The following is a 22,056-nucleotide window of genomic DNA, read 5'->3' as shown; positions in this document are numbered from 1 at the left end:
TTTGGCTGGAGGCCAGCAAATAGTCTTGTGTTCCTTGGAGAACTTCAGTTTTTCTATTATTCTAGCAGGAAAACTGAGGTTCTGTTTCTAATCATTTAGAAATCCTGATATGATCATGTTGGCCTGATTCATTTCTCTGATCTCACCTTCTGCATTGTCAGATCGGTTTTTTTCTCAAACACTAACATGCGCAAGCATCACTTGGAGAACTTGTTAAAATCCAGGTCAGTGGGCCCCACTCCTCTGATTCAGTGGGTTTGGGGAAAGGCCTCAGAATTGGCATTTCTCATAAGTTCCTAGATGATGCTGGTGCACCTGGTCTGGGGTCTGCACTTTGAAAATCGCCGTGTTAGATCAACAGAAAGGAACATGCCCAGCATAGATCCTGGCACCCAGCAGGAGTGCAGTACATGCTTTCCTGATGAAACGGACGCAAGTTCTCTCTGCAGAAATGCCTTTGCTAAGGTCCAGCTGGTTTGCTACTTTCAGTAGTACAGAACTGGCCAGTGGACATTGAACTGTAGGCTTGAAATGGGTGAATTGTATGGGATGTGAATTATATCTCAGTAAAGCTGTTATCAAGAAGAGGAGGGCACGGGGGAGGAAGGGGGGAAAGAAATGGCTGGGTTTTCAGAACCAGCCATCAAGAATGTCTATTACACTTTAGACCGTCTTAGGAGAGGACCCACATCAAAGGAAAAGGAGAAAGAGCTTCGAGCTGAACTCCAAGGCCCCTTTCAGCTCTGCCACTCTGAAATTCTCCCGGAATTCAGGGCCAGAACAGTATGTCTCTCCTGAAGGACTGGTCTGTTTACCTTTTCTAAACAGTAAATGATGCTTAAACGCCTGTGCATTTCACCTGCCAAAACCCATCCTGGAGCCATCATAGCTTTCCTTCCCGACCTGTCTTTTTAATTTTCCTGCTGTCCGTAGTCAGCTGTCTGTAAGTTTTTTAAGCAAGTGAAAGCCCTGGACATCCCAGGGAGTGGGAGATAGGATAGAGGTGTGGGATCGGAAACGTACCCACCAGGCAGAATGGAGAGACCGGGGCCTCGGGGTAATGTAGTTTCGTTAATTACGCCAGCTTTGGGATCAGAAACACCTGGCATGACTCTCTGGCTGTCACCTTCCTCATCAGCATAAAATTTTTCTAAGTCTCAGTTTCCCCATCTAAGGTAGTTAACAGTGCCTGCCTAGTAGAGTTGTTGCGGGAATGAAATGAGACAGTGGGCCCAGGCACACGGTGAGCACACGACAGAAATCATGACAATGACAATGATAATAAAGATGAGGGTTCACCTCATCTTAACAATTTTCCTTTGGCTTGAAACACCTAAGTGTCATTAACAGCACACTTTTGACTGCTGTGAGCCCTCCCTCTTCCAAATGGATTGGCAGTGCCTTGGAATACACTAAGACTTACAAGTGAATAAGTCAGTCCTAGGAACAGATGAGCTATGACACTATCATAGCCAGAAGCCCAGCGGAGCTGAGATGTGACAAGACCCAGAACACCTACAGCTCCCAGAAGCCAGCCCGCATGTGTGGAAGGTAGCCTCTCCCACCGCAGCGTCTGCATTATTAACAACACCCCCTGGAGGCCCGGAGAAGTGACACAGAGACGATGCTGATTTGTCTGGTCTGTGACTTGATCCCTACTTCCCTTCTTCTCCTCTTCCTTCAAGGGCCCATCCCTGGGCCCCTCTCCCACATGCTCTGTGCTCTGCCAGAGTGTGGGACACACAGATCTCCTTAATTTTGGGTGCTCTCAGCAGGTGTCTCTGCAAGGTTCGATGGCACCAGAGATTGAAGCTCTGGTATTCCACCTGGGAATTGATTTGATTGCACACAGCCCTGGAGTAAATATTCCTGAACATCCTGAACTGGATTTGAGTCCTGTCTTCACCACTTACCTTGCTGGCTGTGTAACCTTGGAACAGAAACAACATCTCCTGAACTTGACTTCCCTCGTCACGAAATGAGGATGATGAACCATGACCTTCTTCCTTCACAGGGAAATCAGATCAAATCAAATCAAACCAAATGAAAGGATGGAGGAGGAAGGTGTGTGGGTCTCCGGCTCTGCGTGAGGCACACGGCAAGCAGAGTGTTTGCAGGGCTCACCCTCTGGGAGCTCAAAGTGGAAGGGAGACACGGTAATTCCCTGAATGCAGAACAATAGATGACCCAAGCTGAGGGACATAAAGGACATTTCCAGGGCTCGGTGACGATCTGCCCCAGGGACCTGCTGTGGTCCAGGAGGTCATCAGGAAGGCGTTAGCGAGGAGTTGAAGTCTTGAGTCAAAGCTGAAGGCTGAGCAGGAGTTCACTGGGGAGAGTGGGCGGTGGGGGGGGGGTGCCTAGGAACTTGGCAACCCAGGCCAAAGGACCAGCATGGACAGACAACTGGAGGCAGAAGGGGTCATCATGGGGCGTTGGGATGCCTGAAGGAAGAAGGCATGGTGGGGGGCAGCAAGAAGGGAGGGGACCAACCATGCACACACAGCCTTGTCATCCCTGATAAGGATTTTGGACCTTCTTCCAAGAGCCATGGGAAGCCATTGAAGGGTTTATGCAACGCAGTGGAAGAGTGACAAGATGCAATTTACTTCTCTTTTTAGAGACCATCTGAACTGCTGCATGCAGACTAGATCAAAGAGGGACAGAGAGGAGCAGGGACAGCCGTCACGGTCACTGCACTTGCCCAGAGATTGCAGTGCCTCAGACAAGGGATAGCAGTGGCTGGACTGAGACCATATTCCTCCTGTGTCACCAAGTGTTATGATGCCCAGGTGAAAGACTCACCCTTCTGTCTTAGTGTCCTAGGGCTGCCTTAACAAGGTACACACACCGGGGGGCTTAAAGCAACAGAACTTTGTTCTCTGATGGTTCTGGAAGCTGGAAGTCTGAAATCAAGTTGTCAGCTGGGCCATGCTCCCTCAGAAGGCTCTACAGAAGGATCCTTCCTTGCCTCTTCCAGGCTTCGGGTGTTGCTGGCCGTCCTTGGTGTGTCTTGGCTTATTTCTGCCCCCGTGGTCACTTGGCCCTCTCCTTGTGTGTCCAGATTTCCCTCTTCTTATAAAGGGTACCAGTCATTGCATTCGGGCCCACCCTAAACCAGTATGACCCCTTCGTAACTTGATGACATCCGCAAAGACCCAATTTCCAAGGAAGGTCACATTCACAGGTCCTAGGGGCTAGGACTTCAACATATCTTTGCGGGGGGTGGGGGGTGGGGGGGGACACAGTTCATCTCAGAGCCGCTCCCCTGACTGCAGTTCCTCCCTGTGCCACAGCCCACCAGGCAGAACCACCCTCACAGTCCTGCTGCCCTAGAGACCAGGTAGGAAGGACAGGCCCCAGGCCCCAGAGAAGCCCGCGCGCGCGCACACACACAGCGTGACACAGACAGGTATACAGGGAGGGCCCTGGGAAGCCCAGGCCCTAAGGTCTGGTCCTCACTCAGACCCCACCGGCTGAAAGACTTGGGACCAGACCTTTTCTTCTCTAGGCCTGTTTCCTTCCTAGTTATGCCAGAATTGATACCTGTCCCCCCCGCCCCTTGTAGTGGCTTTTGGGGGGAGTCCACAGGGTAATCAGCAAGTATTTCCTGAGAAGATACCATGTGCCTGACCTTGAGGTAACTCATGGGGAGAGTCCTTCAGAAAGGGCTGGCCTCTTCCCATGGGAGCTTCCATATCCTCCCACGTTAATTCCCCAGACTTTTCTCCTCTAACGGCATGAATGGTTATGAGCACAGACTCCGGTAGCTCCAGTATCATCCAGTGGCGGGGGCAGGAGTATCCATACGATAATTCCTGAAGCTGAGTGATAGGTTGAAAGCAGAGGGGCCTTTATTCTGTTCCACTTTAATATGTTTGAAATGATACTTAATTTTTTTTTTTTCAAAAGTGTCACAAAGACAACAGCCTCTGGAGCCAGACTGCCTGGATTGAAATCCAAAACCTCCCACTTACTAACTGTGTGGACCTGGGGGAAGTGACTTAACCTCTCTGGGTCCCAGTTTCCTCATCGGTAAAACAGGGATACTAATCACGAGCTGCCTCAGGGAGTGTGTGTCAAGATTCGATGAGTGAATGTGCCTGGTGCGGCTGAGTACAGAACACACAATAACTGCGATCGACAGAAACCGGGTGCCACGGAACAAGGTGTGATGGAGGGGAAGTCATCCCTGGCAGCCTCACAGAACCATATGGCCAACCTTGCAGTTGCTCTAAGTCATACCTGCTACTTGGTTTTGTCTTAGTTGGGGTTTCCTGCAAACTGACACAGGATTTGAGCGCAAGTAGTTTATTTGGGAGGAGATTTCGAGAAACACCATCAAGAGAGTAAGGAGGTGAGAATGGAACGGAAGGCCTGTGAGGGCACCACTGCGCACAATCCCCACGGTAGCCCTGGGGGTCGGCACGGAGCACGTGGTTGGGGTTATCCCACCGCAGGGCCAAGGGAGCCAGGGCGGCTACCTGCCCACACCACAGCCTTTGACTGAGGTCCACCCTCAGGGGCGCAGAGAGCCCCCGGCCAAGGCAGGTGCTAGCAGGCCGGTAGCCGGGAGGAAAACAGATGCCAAGGAGGTGTAGACACACAGACTCCACCTGGGAGCACTCTTAACTGCTCTTCTGACATCTGCCTAAAGCCTTACCATGATGGGGCTCACCTTCAGAATCAACCTCACTCCTTGATGGACAGCCCTGACTCATCATTAAATAAGGGTAATGAGAGCAAAAGCAATTCTGTATTGCTTTTCAATCCGAGCAGCCCCTGGAAGAGGAATGATGAGGATGTGCCACCAGGGCTGCTGCCTCAGGGCAGACATCTCCCCTCAGCCCTGTTTTATGCTGACCCAGGATATAGCCTCAGAGCCTTTCTTAACACAGCTTTAGGTATCCATTACAACCATTAGCTTAGGCACTTCAGTGAAGTGTGTTTTCCATTCCTGTCTTAGTGCTTATGAAGCTGGGAGAAATCCCAGGATGGAAAACACCGCGTCGCTGTAGGATTCTGGGCAAGAAGACAGTTAACTTCTCAGGCCCTCCCCATTCCCCCCTGGGTGGAACGAAGGGCCTGAATGCCATGAGGCAGAGGTGACGTTTGGTGCAGGAGGAAGAGCCAGCCCTTTCATGGTCAGGTGGGGCTGGGTTTTAGACCTTTGCTTCATCATTTATCAGCTGTGTTCTTTGGGCAAGTTACATCTCCCACTCTGAGCCCTGTGATATCTTCTCTAAAAGGAACTGTGGTGCCATGTGTGAGCAAGGGCTCAGGAATTGTTCCCTATAATTGTCATCATCATAACCATCATCGTCTTCATCCAAAGTCCCTTCTAGCTCAAAAATTCTGTGACTTTAGGGAATGTGCTCATCCAAGAAGACAGTGCGATAAAATAAGGCAACAGTCCTGATTTTGTGTAAATGCATTTTCTGATAAGGACAGGAGGAGCATAATTGCCCCTAAATAATTGCTCCGATTTCACCACAAGCTGTCAAAAGGCCCTAATTGGTCGATCTGTAATGACTGTGGCCATCTGCGTTCGGGGTGATTTAGCAACGGGGCTCTGCCCAAGCCGGGGCCTCGATCATTAGAGCCGGACAGGGTGATATTTCACCCTCTGATGGGAGTAGTGGTGTGTGGGTGAAGGAGATTATCTCATCCTCGCTTTAACGACGTACCAGTTGAACCTAGCCAAGAAGCAGCGCTGGTCACAGACAATGACTATGGATTTTTTCTTTTTCTTTTTTTTTTTTTTTGAAGATAGTGTTCCTGCCCGAACAGCAACATACGTATCTGGAGCGTGATCATGCCTCTTGCTGTCTTGTTTCACTGCCCAAGAAATTCTCTTTTGGAAAGATTTAGTCCCTCAATTAGGGCAAATTGATTTCTGCTTTCTTACAGAGTCACTGTTCCAAAGTGAAGTGGTAAAGGGCAGGAGGCGCCATATTCATCTTGGCAAGCAAGCAAGAAGGCGACCTGGAATATTTCTCAGCCTTCCAGCACGCTTGTATATGTGTAGATAATCTTTTCTCTGTATATCTTTTAATTGCTCCAACCTGCAAGACACCAGGCAATACAACACAAAACACACTTCTGGTCATGCAAGTTTAGGAGACTTATATCAAGGGACCAGAGCAGTGTCCTGAGTGTTCAGGGCCAGAGTGGTTTTAAGTGGCGCCTGAGATGATCTCAGTTGGCTCAGAGACTTTGCATTAGGCCATGTTGAATCATGTGGAGAGAACGTTTTCTCTTTCCAGCGCTCATCCATTTCTTCTGATTACCTCAGATGGAGAGTCTCGGTTGGTTGCCCGTATCTCCCTTCTTGACAGAGAGAGAGCACAGACCGTAATTTAAGCTCCTAGTTGTGAGGAGGCAGGAAGCTTTGGCTAAAATCGAGTCATATGGTTTTATTTTTATTTGGGTTTTTTATTTATTAGCTCTTTATCACAAATGGTACCAATTTTCCTTTCATGGTGTTTGTTTCCCTTTAAAATAAATGTAACTCGATAAAAATCTTTAATTTAAAAAGGTGAGTTGAGGGCGCCTGAGTGGCTCCGTCGGTTAAGTGTCTGCCTTCAGCTCAGGTCATGACCCCAGGGTCCTGGGATCAAGTCCCATGTCGGGCTCCCTGCTCTGCAGGGAGTCTGCTTCTCCTTCTGCCCCTCCCCCCACTCATTCTCTCAATCGCTCTCTCTCAGTCTCACTCTCAAATAAATAAATAAAATCTTTTTAAAAATTAAAAAATAAAAAGGTGAGTTGATTTTAAAACTAAGTAAATTGTAGTAGGGTAGCGGAACTGGCAAAAATCGTAATATGTGATTGTGAGAGCTTGGGGAAACACAAGAAGGGGGAAAGCACCATGTTTCTATAGAAAAACCAGCGATTTACTGGCTGTACAACCTCAGGCGAGTTTCTTAGCTTTTCTGAGCATCCGTTTTCTCACCCTGTCAAGGGGAGAGAAGCACGATGCAGAGTATGATTTTATGAAGCAAGGGGGGATCAAATGTGTGAAGCTCCTTTGCAGATTATAATCTGCCTTACATAACAGTGGAAGTGATTCATTTCTATATGGGGTTAGAAGAATAAAAGGGTCATTGGGTTCTGGCAGCCAGGGGACTCTGGACTCTGCTTCTCCCTCTGCCCCTGCCCGTGCTCTCTCTCTCTCTCAAATAAATAAAATCTTAAAAAGAGAGAGAGACCAAACTACTCTAGTGGTTTCCAGGCCTGGCTGTGTATCAGAATCACTTACAGGTCAAGTGAAACAAAAGATGCTGGTTGCTGCCCCAGGCTTAGCAAGTCACAGCCCTCTGGGATGATGCTCAATACAGCTGTATTTACTTACAGCCAGCCCACCATGTGATTCAGATGCACCCCCTGACTTACAAGGGCCCTTCCAGCTCTAACCCGGGATGGAGTGAATTCAGAGCAGGATTTGGGCCTGGGTTAAGGAAGGTGATCACCCAATAGCTCTGGTCAGTGCTAACTGGGCTTCTGTGAGGTCTGGGTCCAGGGCCCGGGAAGACCTTCTGGTGCAAACCCTGATTCAGGCCCAGAGGAAATCAAGGATTGGGCCCACTGTGCCAGACCTGGGAGCGCAGCCCAGTGCTCCTGATTCCAGTCAGCTCCAACCTTCCCAGCTGAGACAGAGAGACAATGAATGTGTGTTTTGACCAGTATTGTTTTTCTTCAGATTTTTATTTAAATTCTAATTAGTCAACGCACAGTGCAATATTGGTTTCAGGAGTAGAATTTAATGAGTCATCACTTACATACAACACCCAGTGCTCATCATAACAAGTGCCCTCCTTCCTACCCATCACCCATCTAGCTCATCTCCCACCCACCTCCCTCCGTCAACCCTCAGTTTGTTCTCTATCTTTAAGAGTCTTGTGGTTTGTTTCCCTCTCTCTTCTTTTCCCCCTCCCATATGTTCATCTGTTTTGTTTCTTAAGTTCCACATATGAGTGAAATCATAGGGTATTCGTCTTTCCCTGACTGACTTAATTTGCTTAGCATAATACCGTCTAGCTCCATCCATATCACAGCAAATGGCAATATTTCATTCATTTTGATGGCTGAGTAATATTCCATTGTACATATATATACCACATCTTCTTTATCCATTCATCTGTCGATGGACAGTTGAGCTCTCTCCATAGTTTGGCTGTTGATAATGCTGCTATAAACATTGGGGTGCATGTACCCCTTCGAATCTGTATTTGTGTATCCTTTGGATAAATACCTAGAGTACAATTACTGGATTATAGGGTAGTTCTATTTTTAACTTTATGAGGAACCTCCATACTGTTTTCCAGAGTGGCTGTACCAATTTGCATTCCCACCAGCAGTGCAAGAGGGTTTCCCTTTCTCCACATCCTCAGCAACACCTCTTGTTTCTTGTGTTGCTAATTCTAGCCATTCTGACAGGTGTGATGTGGTAGCTTATTGTGGTTTTGATTTGTATTTCCCTGATGATGACTGATGTTGAGCACCTTTTCATGTGTCTGTTGGCCATCTCTATGTCTTCTTTGGAAATATGTCTATTCATGGCTTCAGCCCCTTGCTTAACTGGATTATTTGTTTTTCTGGGTGTTGAGTTTGATAGACCAGTATTTTTTTTAATTGAGATAAAAATTGCAAACAGTGAAAAAATGCACAGCTATGTTAAGTATACAATTCCATGAGGTTTCACAGGTGTATACACCTGGGAAGCCAACACCCCAGTCAAGATACAGAAATTGTCTCACCCCAGAGAGTTCCCCCATGCTCCTTCTAGCCAGTCCCCACACCCCAAGGGCAAATACTGTTCTTAATTCCATCCTTGAAGATTATTTTGGCTATTGGTGAACTTCAAATGAATCATACACGAAGTTAACTTTTTGTGTCTGGCTTCTTTGGTTCAACATAATAATTCTGAAATTCATCCATGTGGTTGGATATATCAAAAGTTTGCTCCCTTTATTGCTGAGTAGAGAATCTATTGTATGACCCTACCTCGATTTGTTTATCCCTTCCCCTGTTGGTGACATTTAGGTTGTTTCTAGTTGGTACTACTATGAATAGAACTATTGTGAAACACTCTCATTCTTTCATTGGTGTATGTTTTTGTTTCTCTGGGGTAAATAACTATGAGTAGAATTGCCGGATATAGGACACTTGTCCATTTACCTTTATAAGAAGCAATCAAACAGCTCTTCAAAGTAGTTGTACATTTTACATTTCTTCCAGCAAGGAGTGAGTTCCAGGTGCTCACCTCTTCTCCAGTACCTGATATTGTTTCTGTGTTTCCTCTTTGTCATGCTGGGGAATGTATAGTGAATGGCATCTCAAGCTTTTAATTTGGGTCATGCCTTTTCATACGCTTATTGGCCATTTGTTTATCAGTTCTTTTGTGAAATGTATTTTAGTGAAAATGTTTCAGAGTTTTTCACCCAGTTTCACATTTGTCATCTTTTTGTGATTGACTTTGTCAGAATTCATTACGTATTCTGGATACAAGTCCTTTGTCAGATAGGTGTATTGTGAATATTTTCTCCCAGTCTGTTGCCTGCCTTGTCATTTTGTTGCTGATGTCTTTTGAAGATCAAGTTCTTAATCAAGCCCAATTTCTTAGTTTTTTCTTTTATGGGTTAGTGCTTTTTATGTCCTAAGAAATCTTTCCCTACCCCAAGTTCACAATGATATTCTCCTATGTTTTCTTCAAGAAGCATTATAGCTTTAGCCTTTATATTTAAATCTGCAATCCATCTCAAATTAAATTTTGTGCATGGTATGAGGGTAGGGGTTGAGGTTTGTCTTTTTTCATGTGTTTATCCAGTTATGCTAGCACATGTTTTTTTTTTTTTTTAAGTTTTTTATTCCCCTCCAGTATAGTTAACATACAGTGTTATATGAGTTCCAGGTGTACAATATAGTGATTAACAACTCTGTACATGACTCAGCGCTCATCATAAGTGGACTCTTCATCCCCATCACCTATTTCACCCGTCCCCCTGCCCACCTTCCCTCTGGTAACCAGCAGTTTGTTCTCTACAGTTAAGTCTGTTTCTTGGTTTGTCTTTCTCTTTCTTTTTTCCTTTGCTCATCTGTTTTGTTTCACGTTTTTGAAAATTCTTTTATATTCTCATTGAATTTGCCTTGGTGGCCTTGTCAAAAATCAGTCAACGACATATATGTAGGAGGTACACTTCTGGCCTCTCTATTCTCTTCTATTGATGCTTTTGTTTATTCCTTGCCAGTACTACACTGTTTTGATTATTTTGACTTTATATTAAGTTTTGAAATCAGTGTGAGTCCTTCAGCTTTGTTCTTTTTCAAGATTGCTTTCACTATTCTAGGTTCTTTGCAAGTTGTCAATTTCAAAACCTGCTGTGATTTTATTGGGATTGCATTGAATCTATAGACAAATTTGAAGAGAATCAACTCTTAACATTATGGAGTCTTCCAATCTACACATATGATTTATCTCTCCATTTATTTGGGTATTTAACTATATGAAGCTGTTTTATGAAGGGTATTTTTATTGTACTTTCCAATTGTTCTTTGCCAGTACATAGAAATACAATTTTTTTTTTATTTAACAGCCTTATTCAGATATAATTTACATTATGTAAAAATCACCCATTTTAAGTCTGCAATTCAGCGTATTCTTAGGTGAACTTACACGGTTGTGAAACTATCACCATAATCCAGTTTTAAATATTTCCATCACTCCAAAAAGCTCCCTTGTGTCTGTTTGCAATCAGTCCCCACTCCCAACCCAGCCCCAGACAACTGATGACTTTCTTTCTGTCCCTATAATTTTGCCTTTCTAGAAATTTCATATAAATAGAATCATATAATACCTAGGCTTATGTGTCTGACTGCTTTAACCCAGCATACTATTTTTTTAAGGTTCATCTGTATTGTTGCAATAGCTCTTTCCTTTTCTATTGCTGAATAGTATTCCATTGTATGGATATCCTACGTTTGTTTGTCCATTCATCAATTGATAGATGTTTGGCTAGTTTTCACTTTGGGGCTGTTTTGAATATAGCTTCTGTGAACATCAGTGTACAAGTTTTGGGTGGGCATGTGTTTTCATTTCTCTTGGAGTAGAATTGCTGGGTAAAATGGTTACTGTGCTTAACTGCTTGAGGAGCTGCCAGACTAGACTGTTTTCCAAAGTGGCTGCCCCATTTTACGTCCCCAGCAGCAGTGTATGAGGATTCTTGTTCTCAGCATCCTTGTCAGCAGCATCTGACATTTTCACTAGCGCTATCCTAATGGATGTGAAGTAGGATCTCGTTGTAGTTTTGAATTTCATTTTCCTGATGACTAAGGACATTGAACTTCCTTTCATGTGATTTTTGGCTGTTTGTATATCATCTTTGGAGAAGTGACTATTCAAATCTTTTACCCATTCTTTTTAATTGAGGTAAAATTCACATAACATAAAATTAACCATGTTAAAGGATGAAAAGTATTAGCATTTAGTACATTCACTGTGTTGTGCAACCATCACCTAGTTCCAATATGTTTGATCAAAAGGAAACCCCATACCCATTAGGTAGTCACTCCCCATTTGTCCCTCTACCGCAGTCTCTGGTAATCACTAATCTGCTTGGTGTCTCTGTGGATTTATCTATTCTGGAATTTCATACAACTGGAATGATATAATATGTGACCTTTTGTGTCTGGCATCCGTTACTTGGTGTTATGCTTTGAGGTCCGTCTGCGTTGTACCCTGTATCAGTACTTCATTCCTTTTTACGGTTGAGTAATATTCCACTATATGGATATATTTCATAGTTGTTTATCCATTCATGAGGTGATGGAAGCTTGGGTTCTTTCCACCAGTTGGCTGTTGTGAATAGTGTTGCTTTGAACATTCATGTATAAGTAATCAAAAGATTGCTTTGGCCATCCTGGATCCCTTGATCTCTTCCATAAATTTTAGGATCAGCTTGTCAATTGTCCGTTTTTGCAAAGAGTTCAACTGTGATTTTGAGTTCACTGAATCTTTAGATCAATATAGGAGGTATTGCCATCTTAACAATGTTAAGTCATCCAATCCATGACCATGGACTATCTCCATTTATTTTAGTCTTTAATATCTTCCAACAGTGTTTTGCAGTTTCCAAAGCATACACTTTTTACTTCTTTTTGTTAAATTGCAAATGGTGTTTTTACCATTTTTAATTGCATTTTCCATTTGCTTTTTTATCTGCCAGTACATAGAAACACAATTAATTTTTAAGAGTTGACCTGTATCCTGATATTTTGCTAAGTGGACCTATTAGTTCTAATTTCTTTGTAGATTTCCTAGGACTTTTCTATGTAAACAATCCTTTCATCTACAATTAAAGATAGTGTTTCCTTTTTCTTCCCAATCTTTATGCCTTTTATTTCTTTGTCTTGCTAGTTGCATTGGCTAGGAATTCTAGTACAGTGTTGAATGGAAGTGGTGAGAGAGTGTACAGTCTTTATCCTGATCATGGGATAAGAGCATTTAGTATTTCATCATTAAGCGTGATACAAACTTTAGGGGGTTTTTGTAGCCATACTAGAGAGGTTTTTTGTTTTTTGTTTTCCATACTAGAGTTTTCATAAAGGGCCGTAACCCTGATTAAAACCAAGAGACACCAGTGTTAAGGTTGGGACTTTTAGTAAAAAGAGATTATCTTCGAAATCTATTCAGAACAACTTTACCAGGCACAGGGCAAAAGACCCAGCCCACATTAGAATAAGCAAAAAGAGGCATTTGTTTCATGTGTAGTAAGAACATCTGGGAGTCTGTCTGCCTCAGGCACAAGGGGATCTGGAGAATCAAAATGCCATCAGGATCATTTCCATCTCGACTCTTTTTACACGTTACTTCAGGTCCAGCAGAAACCCCCCTTCCCACCTCTCATCACCTCATTGGCCAAAGATGTCACCAGCACCTCCAGATTTATGGCCAACCGACTTACCAAGTCTGGTAAAACAAAAGGGTCTCATTTTGTCTCGTTTTTCAATAGTTCTAAAAAAAAAAAAAAACCTCAGGATTCATTATTTGAAGCTACTGGAGTCACATGGCCATTCCTGAACCAATCACTGTAGGCAAGGAAACGGAAGCATGCCCGGATTGGTTGGGCCCATGCCATGGGCCCCTGTCCCTCGGTTCCGGGGGACGCGGTGAGCCCCACCTAAGAAGGGGGAGGGCCGGTTCCACAAAGCAAAATCAGAGTATTGTTTCCAGGAAAAGAGGGAATAGGTCTCAGCCAAGCCTTAACCACAGCTGCCCACACTCTCATACAGACGCTCTCGTGTGTTCCAGGCCTGGCACGATTCCTGCACGACTTTGAGCTTCAGTTTTCCCATTTAGGGCATGCAGGTGGTGATCCCACCTGAAAGGTCCAATGAGGCATCCTACAGGAAAGCTGTGTCTCAACTATAAAGTACAGTGCACACGCAAGGGAGGGGTGACAAGAATGGTTAGTAAGCAGATGTTCTTACCCATCTGTCCATCTGTCCTCTTCTGTCTCTCTCACAGAGCACCTGAAGAAGCCACTCGAAGACTACATGGCCCTTTTCCCCAGTGTGAGGATTCTTCGAACCAAGAAACGGGAGGGGCTGATAAGGACCCGGATGCTGGGGGCCTCAGCAGCAACTGGGGATGTCATCACATTCTTAGACTCGCACTGTGAAGCCAATGTCAACTGGCTCCCCCCCTTGCTCGGTAAGGGACCTTCCCAAGGCTAGGTAGGCCCCAGTCTTCTGCAGGGATCATCCACACGGGTTCCTTGACTGCTTAAGATGCAGCCAGCCAGTACCACGTGCCACGGGGGACTCAGGAATGCTCAAAGAAACCTTAAAAATCCACTCAAGCCCTATCCCCTCATTTTACAGAGAAGGAAGCCAAGAGGGGAAGTGACTTACCCAAAGTCCTACAGCACACTAATATCTACTTACATGATTGCTTCCCCCAGATTACTTCAAGTTTTATTGGAAAGCAAGCCAAGGCTGTCTACTGGTAGGAGCCAACCTGTGGAGGGACATTATCCTAGCAACTTAGAATAGTTAACATTCGCTGCACTGCTCCTGAGCCAGGAAACTTGTAAGGGTTATCTCCAGCCCTCATAAAACCATGCCAGGTCAAAAGTGTCCCCATCTTCTGGTAGAAGAAATTGAGTTTCACTGAGTGACTCAATATTGTTCCCTTGGGTCGTAAGTGTCAAAGTCACCATCTATCTGGCCCCAAATTCTGTCACTCTCACAACACCACACTGCCTTCCCGAAACTCCTTTCCTCTCTGGAGAGTTTCTGACAGCTATCAGGAAAGGGCTGTGGACAGGGCAACACGATCCAGCAGCCATCCACCATAGCCTTGCAGACAGAAGGGAGGCATGAGGATTCAATTCTGGGCAGTGAGGTGCCTCATAGCTGGCTAAGGAAGGAGGTCTGAGTTCTGCTGAGCTCAGATTCATTGAATGCACGGAGCTGGTGCTAACAGGTGAACATCGAGGAAATGGCCCATTGAGACCAGGAATCAGGTGAGGGACAGGGACAGAAGCAGATCGGAGAAGAGTTGTCAATCTAGAGAGAAAATGAACTCCTCACACATGGGTGGGTATGCTCTCCATAAACAGAAAGCTGGGGAGCAAAGGGGACTGAAGTTTAGGGCCAACTTGGGCCTGCATCAGAATCACCTGGAAGACTCATTAAAACACAGAGTGCTGGACCCCACCCCAGAGTTTCTGATTGAGGAGATCTAGGGGTAGGGCCTGAGAAGCTGCATTTCTAACCATCTCCCAGGTGGTGCCAGTGCTGTTGGTCCAGGAACCACACTTTGAGGAGCACTGGTTAGGCCACCAAACAGAGGTGAGAACAGAAAGCAAAACCCACACAGTTTAATGGGATAATCCAGCAAATCTGTTTTCTGACACATATCGGCATGGAACCTCAGTATTAGATTATATGCTTCTGACCCCAAGGGTCCAGGATCCCACTGGGTTAGGAAAAGGATATAATACAGATTTTCTGGTAAACTGTTTATTTAATTAAGCCAAGAGGTCTCTGCATCTGCCTCTCATTACTGAAAGAGAAAAAGGAAAAGAGAAAGAAAAAAGCCTCACCATAAATCACCTAATTTATGGTGCTGAAGGAACAACCCATTTTTGGGGTCATCCAGTGACTCATAAAGAGAACGAAGTGGTGGGGCATGAAGCTGAGCTGGGAGCCTAAATAGCCCTTAACTCTGTTTCTATGGAAATATATGAGGGTAATTTTCATAATCTGCAGGATACATGGAAGAAACATGTTCCCTCTTTGTATTTTTTATTTTTCGGATAGAAATGTGAACGGGTGGTGTAGATGTAAAAGTCTGTCCCTGTTCATACGAGCAGCTGACAGCGCACATCAGGGCTTTTGTCTCGAAACCAGTAATGCCTCCTTGCACAGCTCACTCCACCTTCTGTGGCGATGAGGCATTCCTGACCCCGAGAAGGATGCATCCCCCCGCAAAGGAAAGCAAATGTTGATCCTCATTTCTCCCATCATCATCATCATCATCATCATCATCATCATCATCATGGCTCTGCTAGTCCCTTAGCTTTTTACGACACAGCCACATTGGAATTTGATGGTTATGGGGTAAAGCAGACAGGCCAGGCATTATTATCCACATACAACAAATGAGAAAACTAAAGCACCAAGAAAACGAGGAAGATGCTCAGCTTCTGAGCTTCTTTCAGCGAGCCTGGTCACAGACCATGTCGGCATTTGCTGATGGGATGTGCGGATGTGCGAGAGGCTGGGCTGAGCATCTTGGCCCCGCTGTCCCACTCGGTCTTCACAGGGACCCCATGAGACTGGTGTTGTCTTCCTCCATTTTGTCGGCACAGAAACCAAAGTCCAGAGGCATCAGATAACCTTTGTCAAGGTTCCACTGCTCGTAGGTGACAACACCAGGGTCTGGACCTGGGCATTCTGTCCCCCAGTGAGTACAGCACCCCAGAATGCTGTCCGTCTGATGCTACCCCTTAACTTCCAACCTCCCACAATCAGCCAGCCTCCAGCAGAGCTCTGTGTCCTGGGCCCAGAGCCTCCGTAGAAGTGAAATACCCTGCATGGCCCTGAATAATTGGGAAGGGAAGCGCTTCTCTAGATCTTCCCTTGGAGAAGTTTCTTCGACTTTATTAAGCATCCCGAGGGAGCCCGGTCACCAGGCAGATCCAAGCTCCACCCCCAGAGATTCTGATTCCGTGCAGCTGGGCCAGGGGCAGCCCTGGTGGGTTTGTAAAGACACTGTGGGTGCATTGGCACTGGCGGCCAGAGGACACACTGCCGAAAGCAGCATTTCTCAAACTGTTTTGACCATGTGCCACAGAAATACATTGGACATCTCAATCCAGTACACAAACACACACACCCATGCAGTAGGACTGAAACACATTTCCTGAAGAAGTACTTTTTCTTATCACTTGGAATGCACCCTGACGTTCAGCATTCTTTTTTGGTTCATTATACAAACACACACACACACACAAACACACACTCAATCAATTTCATGACCCACCTATGGATCATGTCCTGCAGCTTAGAAAAAGGCAAAATTGCTGCTTTCTCTCCCGGAAGAAAACTCTGTTTGTTGAAGTCTGAGCCCTAGGCAGCTGCCAGCCTCCACTGGCCCTACCATGTTCCACTTTCCAAGCCTTGAACTTGACTGCTGGCCCAAGCAGACAGGCACAGCCCACTTGCCCCTTATGGTAGATCATCTTCCCCAATCACTGACACCCCCCAAGCTACAGTCACAGCTTCTTCGTGGAAGGAACATTGAAGAACAGAGCCAACCAAAGCTTAAAATTCTGGCTGGTAGGTTGGGCAGAGTGAATTTTATAGAATCAGCTCCTCCCTGGCTTAAAGGGGACCATAAAAAGCCATCTGGTTAGGGACCCCATTTGCCATCTTGAATCACCTAGCCTATAGCATTCCTGCACGGTAGAGGTCTGCCAGGCCCTGCTCGCTTGCACACGTCCCGTCGTGAGGGACTCATGGGACAGTCTACCCCTCTTCAGTAGTTACTGCTGCTGGGAGAAGTGAGCTGAACTCGCAGCAGGGAGGGCTATCCGGCCACTGACTACAGCTAGGAAGTTTTGAGGAGCTGTCAGCAGCAAGTGCCGGGATGCCTGGCTACTTTGGGCCACAAGTCAAGGTTCGGACCTGGAATGTGGAGCCTGACAGGCCAGGACAGGAGCCCTCCCAGGAGGCAATGAGCCTCTTTCCACAATAGTGCTGACCATTACAGGCAACTGTGCTCAGCACCTCCAACCTCACGGTATCCGGTACTCATAACCTGGGACACAGAGCCTCTTCTCCCCTTTCACGAAGGAGAACACTGGGGCTCAGAGACATGGTTTATGTAGTTCACAGGTAGCAGGGCTGGGATGGGAGCCCTGGCCCATCTTTCTTAAAGCCCACGCTCTCCCTTCTTCTTGGGATTGTAAAACTCGAGTGTTCAGAGAATTCACTCAGGGCACACGTTAAAAATGTGAGTAAGCTGCAGAGCAGGGTGGTGCACTTAGCTGCTCCCCCATCCTGCCTCCCTAATGGGCATCTCTTGGCTTCTTCAGACCGCATTGCTCGGAACCGCAAGACCATCGTGTGCCCGATGATTGACGTGATTGACCACGATGACTTTCGGTATGAAACACAGGCGGGGGATGCCATGCGGGGCGCCTTTGACTGGGAGATGTACTATAAGCGGATCCCGATTCCTCCAGAACTGCAGAAAGCTGACCCCAGCGACCCATTTGAGTAAGTACAAGCGACCCAGGCTGATCCCAGTGGCTGACCCGGGGACCCCTCCCCAACATACCCAACTCAGGATCACCCCCGCCCCCAGGAGTGCAATGCAAGGGGACCAGGGCCGACATCCCCAACCAGAAGTACAGCCCCTCCCAGCTTGTCACAGAGCCTCGGCTCAGGGACCTCCCGGCTGGCCATCTCTTCTTTGTCCATGTCTTTGGTTGGCCGGACTGCCCACAGGGCCGTGAGCACAGTGGCTCTGTCCCTCAAGCCTGGTGCACAGTCGCGGTCACCACCAGCAGCACCAGCCCCGCCACCACATGCCGCACCCTTGCTAAATGCCAGGCACAGTGCTGGGCACATCGCACGCAGATCCTCTTTAACCCCCCACAGCCATATGTAGTCAGAATTATCCATATTTTCCAAGTGGGGACACCAAGTCCCGTGGGGTGAGGCAGCTTTTCTAGGTCACACAACTCGGAAGGGGTGAAGGCCAGATGCACACGCAGGTCTGTCTGCCTCTGGAGCCAGTTTTCCCATCATTCAGTTAACACCCTCTCGGAAAGATTAGGGAGATATTAGGGAAGTAGCAGCTTGTCCCATGGTAGAAGTTTGGGGAGGTGTGGACTGGACCCATAACATCCTAGAATGTGAAAGCCAGGGGGACCTACAGGTAATGGACTCCAACCCCTTGCAGATGGGGAGACTGAGGCCCCAGGACTTGGCAGGGGAAGGAGCAGGGAGGTGGCTGACTTATACAGTGAGTTAGTGTCCAGGCCAGGATTAGAGCCAGGGCCCATCTGGCGCCCATCCTGTGCTGTCCTGTGGGCCACTTTGGCTCCCCTGCTGGAGGTCTGGAAAGACCCTTGGGTACAAAGCCGACACCCAGCTTCCTGCTGTATTAGTCTCCTAATTATAAGTTTGCACAAATTTACTAGCTTATTAAAACAACACATATTTATTCTCTTAAAGTTCTGGAAGTCAGATGTCTGAAAAGGAGTCTTACTGAGCTAAAGTCACCATATCGGCAGGGCTGTGTCCCCTTTGGAGGCTCGAGGGAGGAATCTGTTTGCTTGCACTCTCTAGTTTCTAGAGGCTGCCCACATTCTTTGGGTCATGGCTCCTTCCTCCACCTTCAAAGCCAGCAGCATAACATCTCCAAGTCTCCCTCTCTTTCCCCCTTGCCTTCCCCCCTTCCCTCCCGCTCGCTCCCTTTCCCCCTGCCCCCTCCTTCTCCCTCCCCTATCTGTCTTTCATCATCATACCCCCTTCTCTCACTCTGACCCTCCTGCCTCCTCCTTTCACGTACAAGGACCCCTGTGATTGCATGGGACCACCTGGACAATCTCCCCATCTCAGATCCTTCACTTAATTTTATGTACAGAGTCCCTTTGCTATGTAAGATGGCCTATTCCCAGGTTCCAGGAATTAGGCATTGGCTTCTTTGGGGGGCCATTACCCTGTCCACCACACCTGCCTAAGCAGTTTAACCCCAGTGAACCCCAGCTTCCCTGCACCTCATGCTCCCCATCTGAGAAAGGGGTCTGTCAGCAGCTCGGCCATCTTCATGGGCACAGGGAACACCAGAGTTCCTGAGGGGAGGCACTATTGCTGTGGGCCCAAGGAAAGGCTCAGAGGGAGGAAGAGACAAGCTTGTTTGGGGAAGTAAAAGGTGGCTGGGCAATGGAGCAGTGTGAGCTGAGAGCATGGGAGGAGCCCCGTGCCTCTTGAGCAGGTCAGACGTTTGGGTTCTTCTCCTGTCCTCCAGTGTCCTAAGCACAGTCAAGCACTACTGTTGGAACGCAAGCCCACATCATGCAGTCGGCAGCCCTCACACACCCGAGGCAATCCACAGTCACCCTGAGTTCTCGAGAGTACTACTACTAAGACGAGTCCCTAACATCTGACCTGAGCTGGTAGAGCAGTCACAGGGGACATTACTTGGCCACACACGGTCCTCACCAGGGCGCCCCAGGGGTGGGTACAGTTCTCCACCTCTGCCTGATGCAGACCCTGAGGCTCAGAGAGGACGTGAGACTTGCCTAAGAAGACATGTAGCAGCAGCTGAGGTCAGAATGGATTACTCCAGAGAGCAGACTTTTCAGGGTAACCAGTACCCCTTTTGGTTTGAACCAGTACTGTAAGCAGACTTGTGGGCCCTACATTTGAAATGTGCAAAAGGATGGGTCTCGTACATCATCTTCTCATTGCAGGATGAGGAAAGGGTAAGTCCAGGGGTCGCAGCTGCTTAGTGGCAGAGGCCCCGCTGGTTTCCTCTGGGGTCTCTCTCCCTTGTCTCACCTGGAAGGGGTCGGGCCTGCCCTAGAGCAGTGGTTCTCAACCCTGCACACTGGCATCACCTGGGGAGTCTGTCAAAACAAACAAACAAACCCACCAGGCCACCCGGGAGACCAGTTACACCAGAGTGTAACTGGGGCTGGGATCCAGGTATTCGTGTTCTTTAAAGCTCCCAGGAGATGCCGATGTGTGGCCATGGTTGAGAGCCACTGGCCTAGATGCTTCCTGAGGGACTCTCCATCTGTTGTATCCTCTGATCTTCTTTCCAGAAGTATCTTTTCTGCACTGTACTTGGACAAAACCCAGGGGAGAGGCCACTAGAAAAATCCTGGTTATTTTCTGCGCACTTCACGGTGCCAGCAAGCGGGCAGTCTGCAGGCACAGGGCAGCAGAATGATGTTTGAAGGGCACGGGCTTTGGTGGCAACCCCCCCCCCCACTGGAACTGCAGATCATCCACTTACTCAGTGTATGTCCTTGAGCAGGGTGTGTAGCATTTCTGGATTTCAGATTTCTCCATCCGAAAAGGGGGCTAGGAATGGAGCTTTGTAAGAGCTGAAGATGATGTCAGTGAAGTGAGTGGTAGACGCTAGACACTCCGAATAGTTGTTGTTATTATTGCGGAACACAGCAGAAAATAGACTGGGCCGGAGGAGAGGCTTCCCTCTGGAGGCAAGCCTCGAGCATCCAAAATGCTTAAGGCTAATATCCTCCCAGTTCCACAGCAGCTCCGCAGCCCTTGCCTCTGGCTTCCACCCAGGCTGATGTCCGTGTGCAGAGTCTTGGGTTTGATTTCCCATGAAGCATGGGTGCAGAAACACTCCCTGGCCTCTCCAAGCAGGGTATTTGCGGCTCCAGCCAAAAAACCCAAACCCCACAACCTTCAGGAGACAAAGGAAAGTTGATACGAGACACCTTATTTTTCATACTACTGGGTACTCTCAGAAATATAACAGCAGTGTGAGCTAGGAAACACAGCTATACGTTCATCCTGTAGATGGGGAGACCAGCTCAGAGGTGTTAAATCAGACTGTCCAGTAGAAATATAATACAAGCTACATAAGTGCTTTTAAATTTCCTAGCGGCCACATAAAAAAAGGTAAAGAGAAGCAGCTAAGATTCATTTTTGTAAAATACTCTGTGTAACCCAGCATACCTAAAATAGTCTCATTTTAACATGTAACCAACACTTTGAAATTATTTTTTTTAAGATTTTCTTTTTAAGTCATCTCACACCAACATAGGGCTCAAACTCTCAACCCCAAGGTCAAGAGTTGCATGACCCACCGACTGAGCCAGACAGGTGCCCCTGAAATTATTAATGAGGCCTTTTCCATTCTTTTTTTCCACACTAAGTCTTGGGGTTCCAGGGTGTATCTTACACTTCCGACACATCTCAATTCAGAGTAGTCACATTCCAGGTGTTCAGTAGCCGCATGTGGCCCATGGCTGCGGTACCGGGTGACACAGGGTTAAATGGTTAAACACTTTGTCTTGGATCACACCAAAGGTAAAGGAGAGAGGAAGCTGGAGGGATGGCTTCCCCATCCCTGATCCCCTGTCCTGTTCACGCATCACCTGCCTCTTGATTGCTCCTTCCTGACAGGAGGAATTGTTCTGTGGCCCTGAGGGGTGTGAGCTCTGGCAAAGATTAGAGATTCAAAACCTGCTTTAAGTAGCTGTGAAGCCTTGAGCAAGTTACCTCTCTGTGCTCTGGTTTCTACATGCATCAGTGGGGTGATAAGGATGAGGCCCATCTCATGAGGTCAACGCAAGGAGTAGTCATCTTATTAAAAAATTAGTTCAGGCAAGCACCTGCCACATTTGAGCCCTCAGTGAATATTCAAGGGGATCTTCTTTTAAAGGAGTCCCTCCTATGCTTTCAAGGCTCATCTGCTCCAGGAAGCTTAGGAGGCATGTGGGTTAGCTACGTTCTTTTTAAATCAGCCCAGTTTCCATGAGCTTGCAGTTCCCAAGGCCGGGA

General features: G+C 47.0%; 1 protein-coding gene across 4 annotated transcripts in view; it reads left to right on the top strand.

The window, feature by feature from the left end:
- The window catches only part of GALNT10 (polypeptide N-acetylgalactosaminyltransferase 10), a 223,617-nt gene that overhangs the window by 167,234 nt on the left and 34,327 nt on the right, over positions 1 to 22,056 (top strand). For all 4 annotated transcript variants that reach the window (XM_028106586.2, XM_028106585.2, XM_088023490.1 and 1 more), the window contains exons 5-6: positions 13,523 to 13,708; positions 17,601 to 17,784. In XM_028106586.2, the coding sequence (XP_027962387.1) occupies positions 13,523 to 13,708; positions 17,601 to 17,784 (370 nt within the window). The remainder of the gene's footprint in view (positions 1 to 13,522; positions 13,709 to 17,600; positions 17,785 to 22,056) is intronic.

Source organism: Eumetopias jubatus, unplaced genomic scaffold (genome assembly GCF_037043125.1).
Source record: "Eumetopias jubatus isolate StellerSeaLion01/CBP00866 unplaced genomic scaffold, mEumJub1_p1.0 scaffold_5, whole genome shotgun sequence".
Taxonomy (NCBI): Eukaryota; Metazoa; Chordata; class Mammalia; order Carnivora; family Otariidae; genus Eumetopias; species Eumetopias jubatus.
This window is presented reverse-complemented; position numbering and strand designations above follow the sequence as displayed.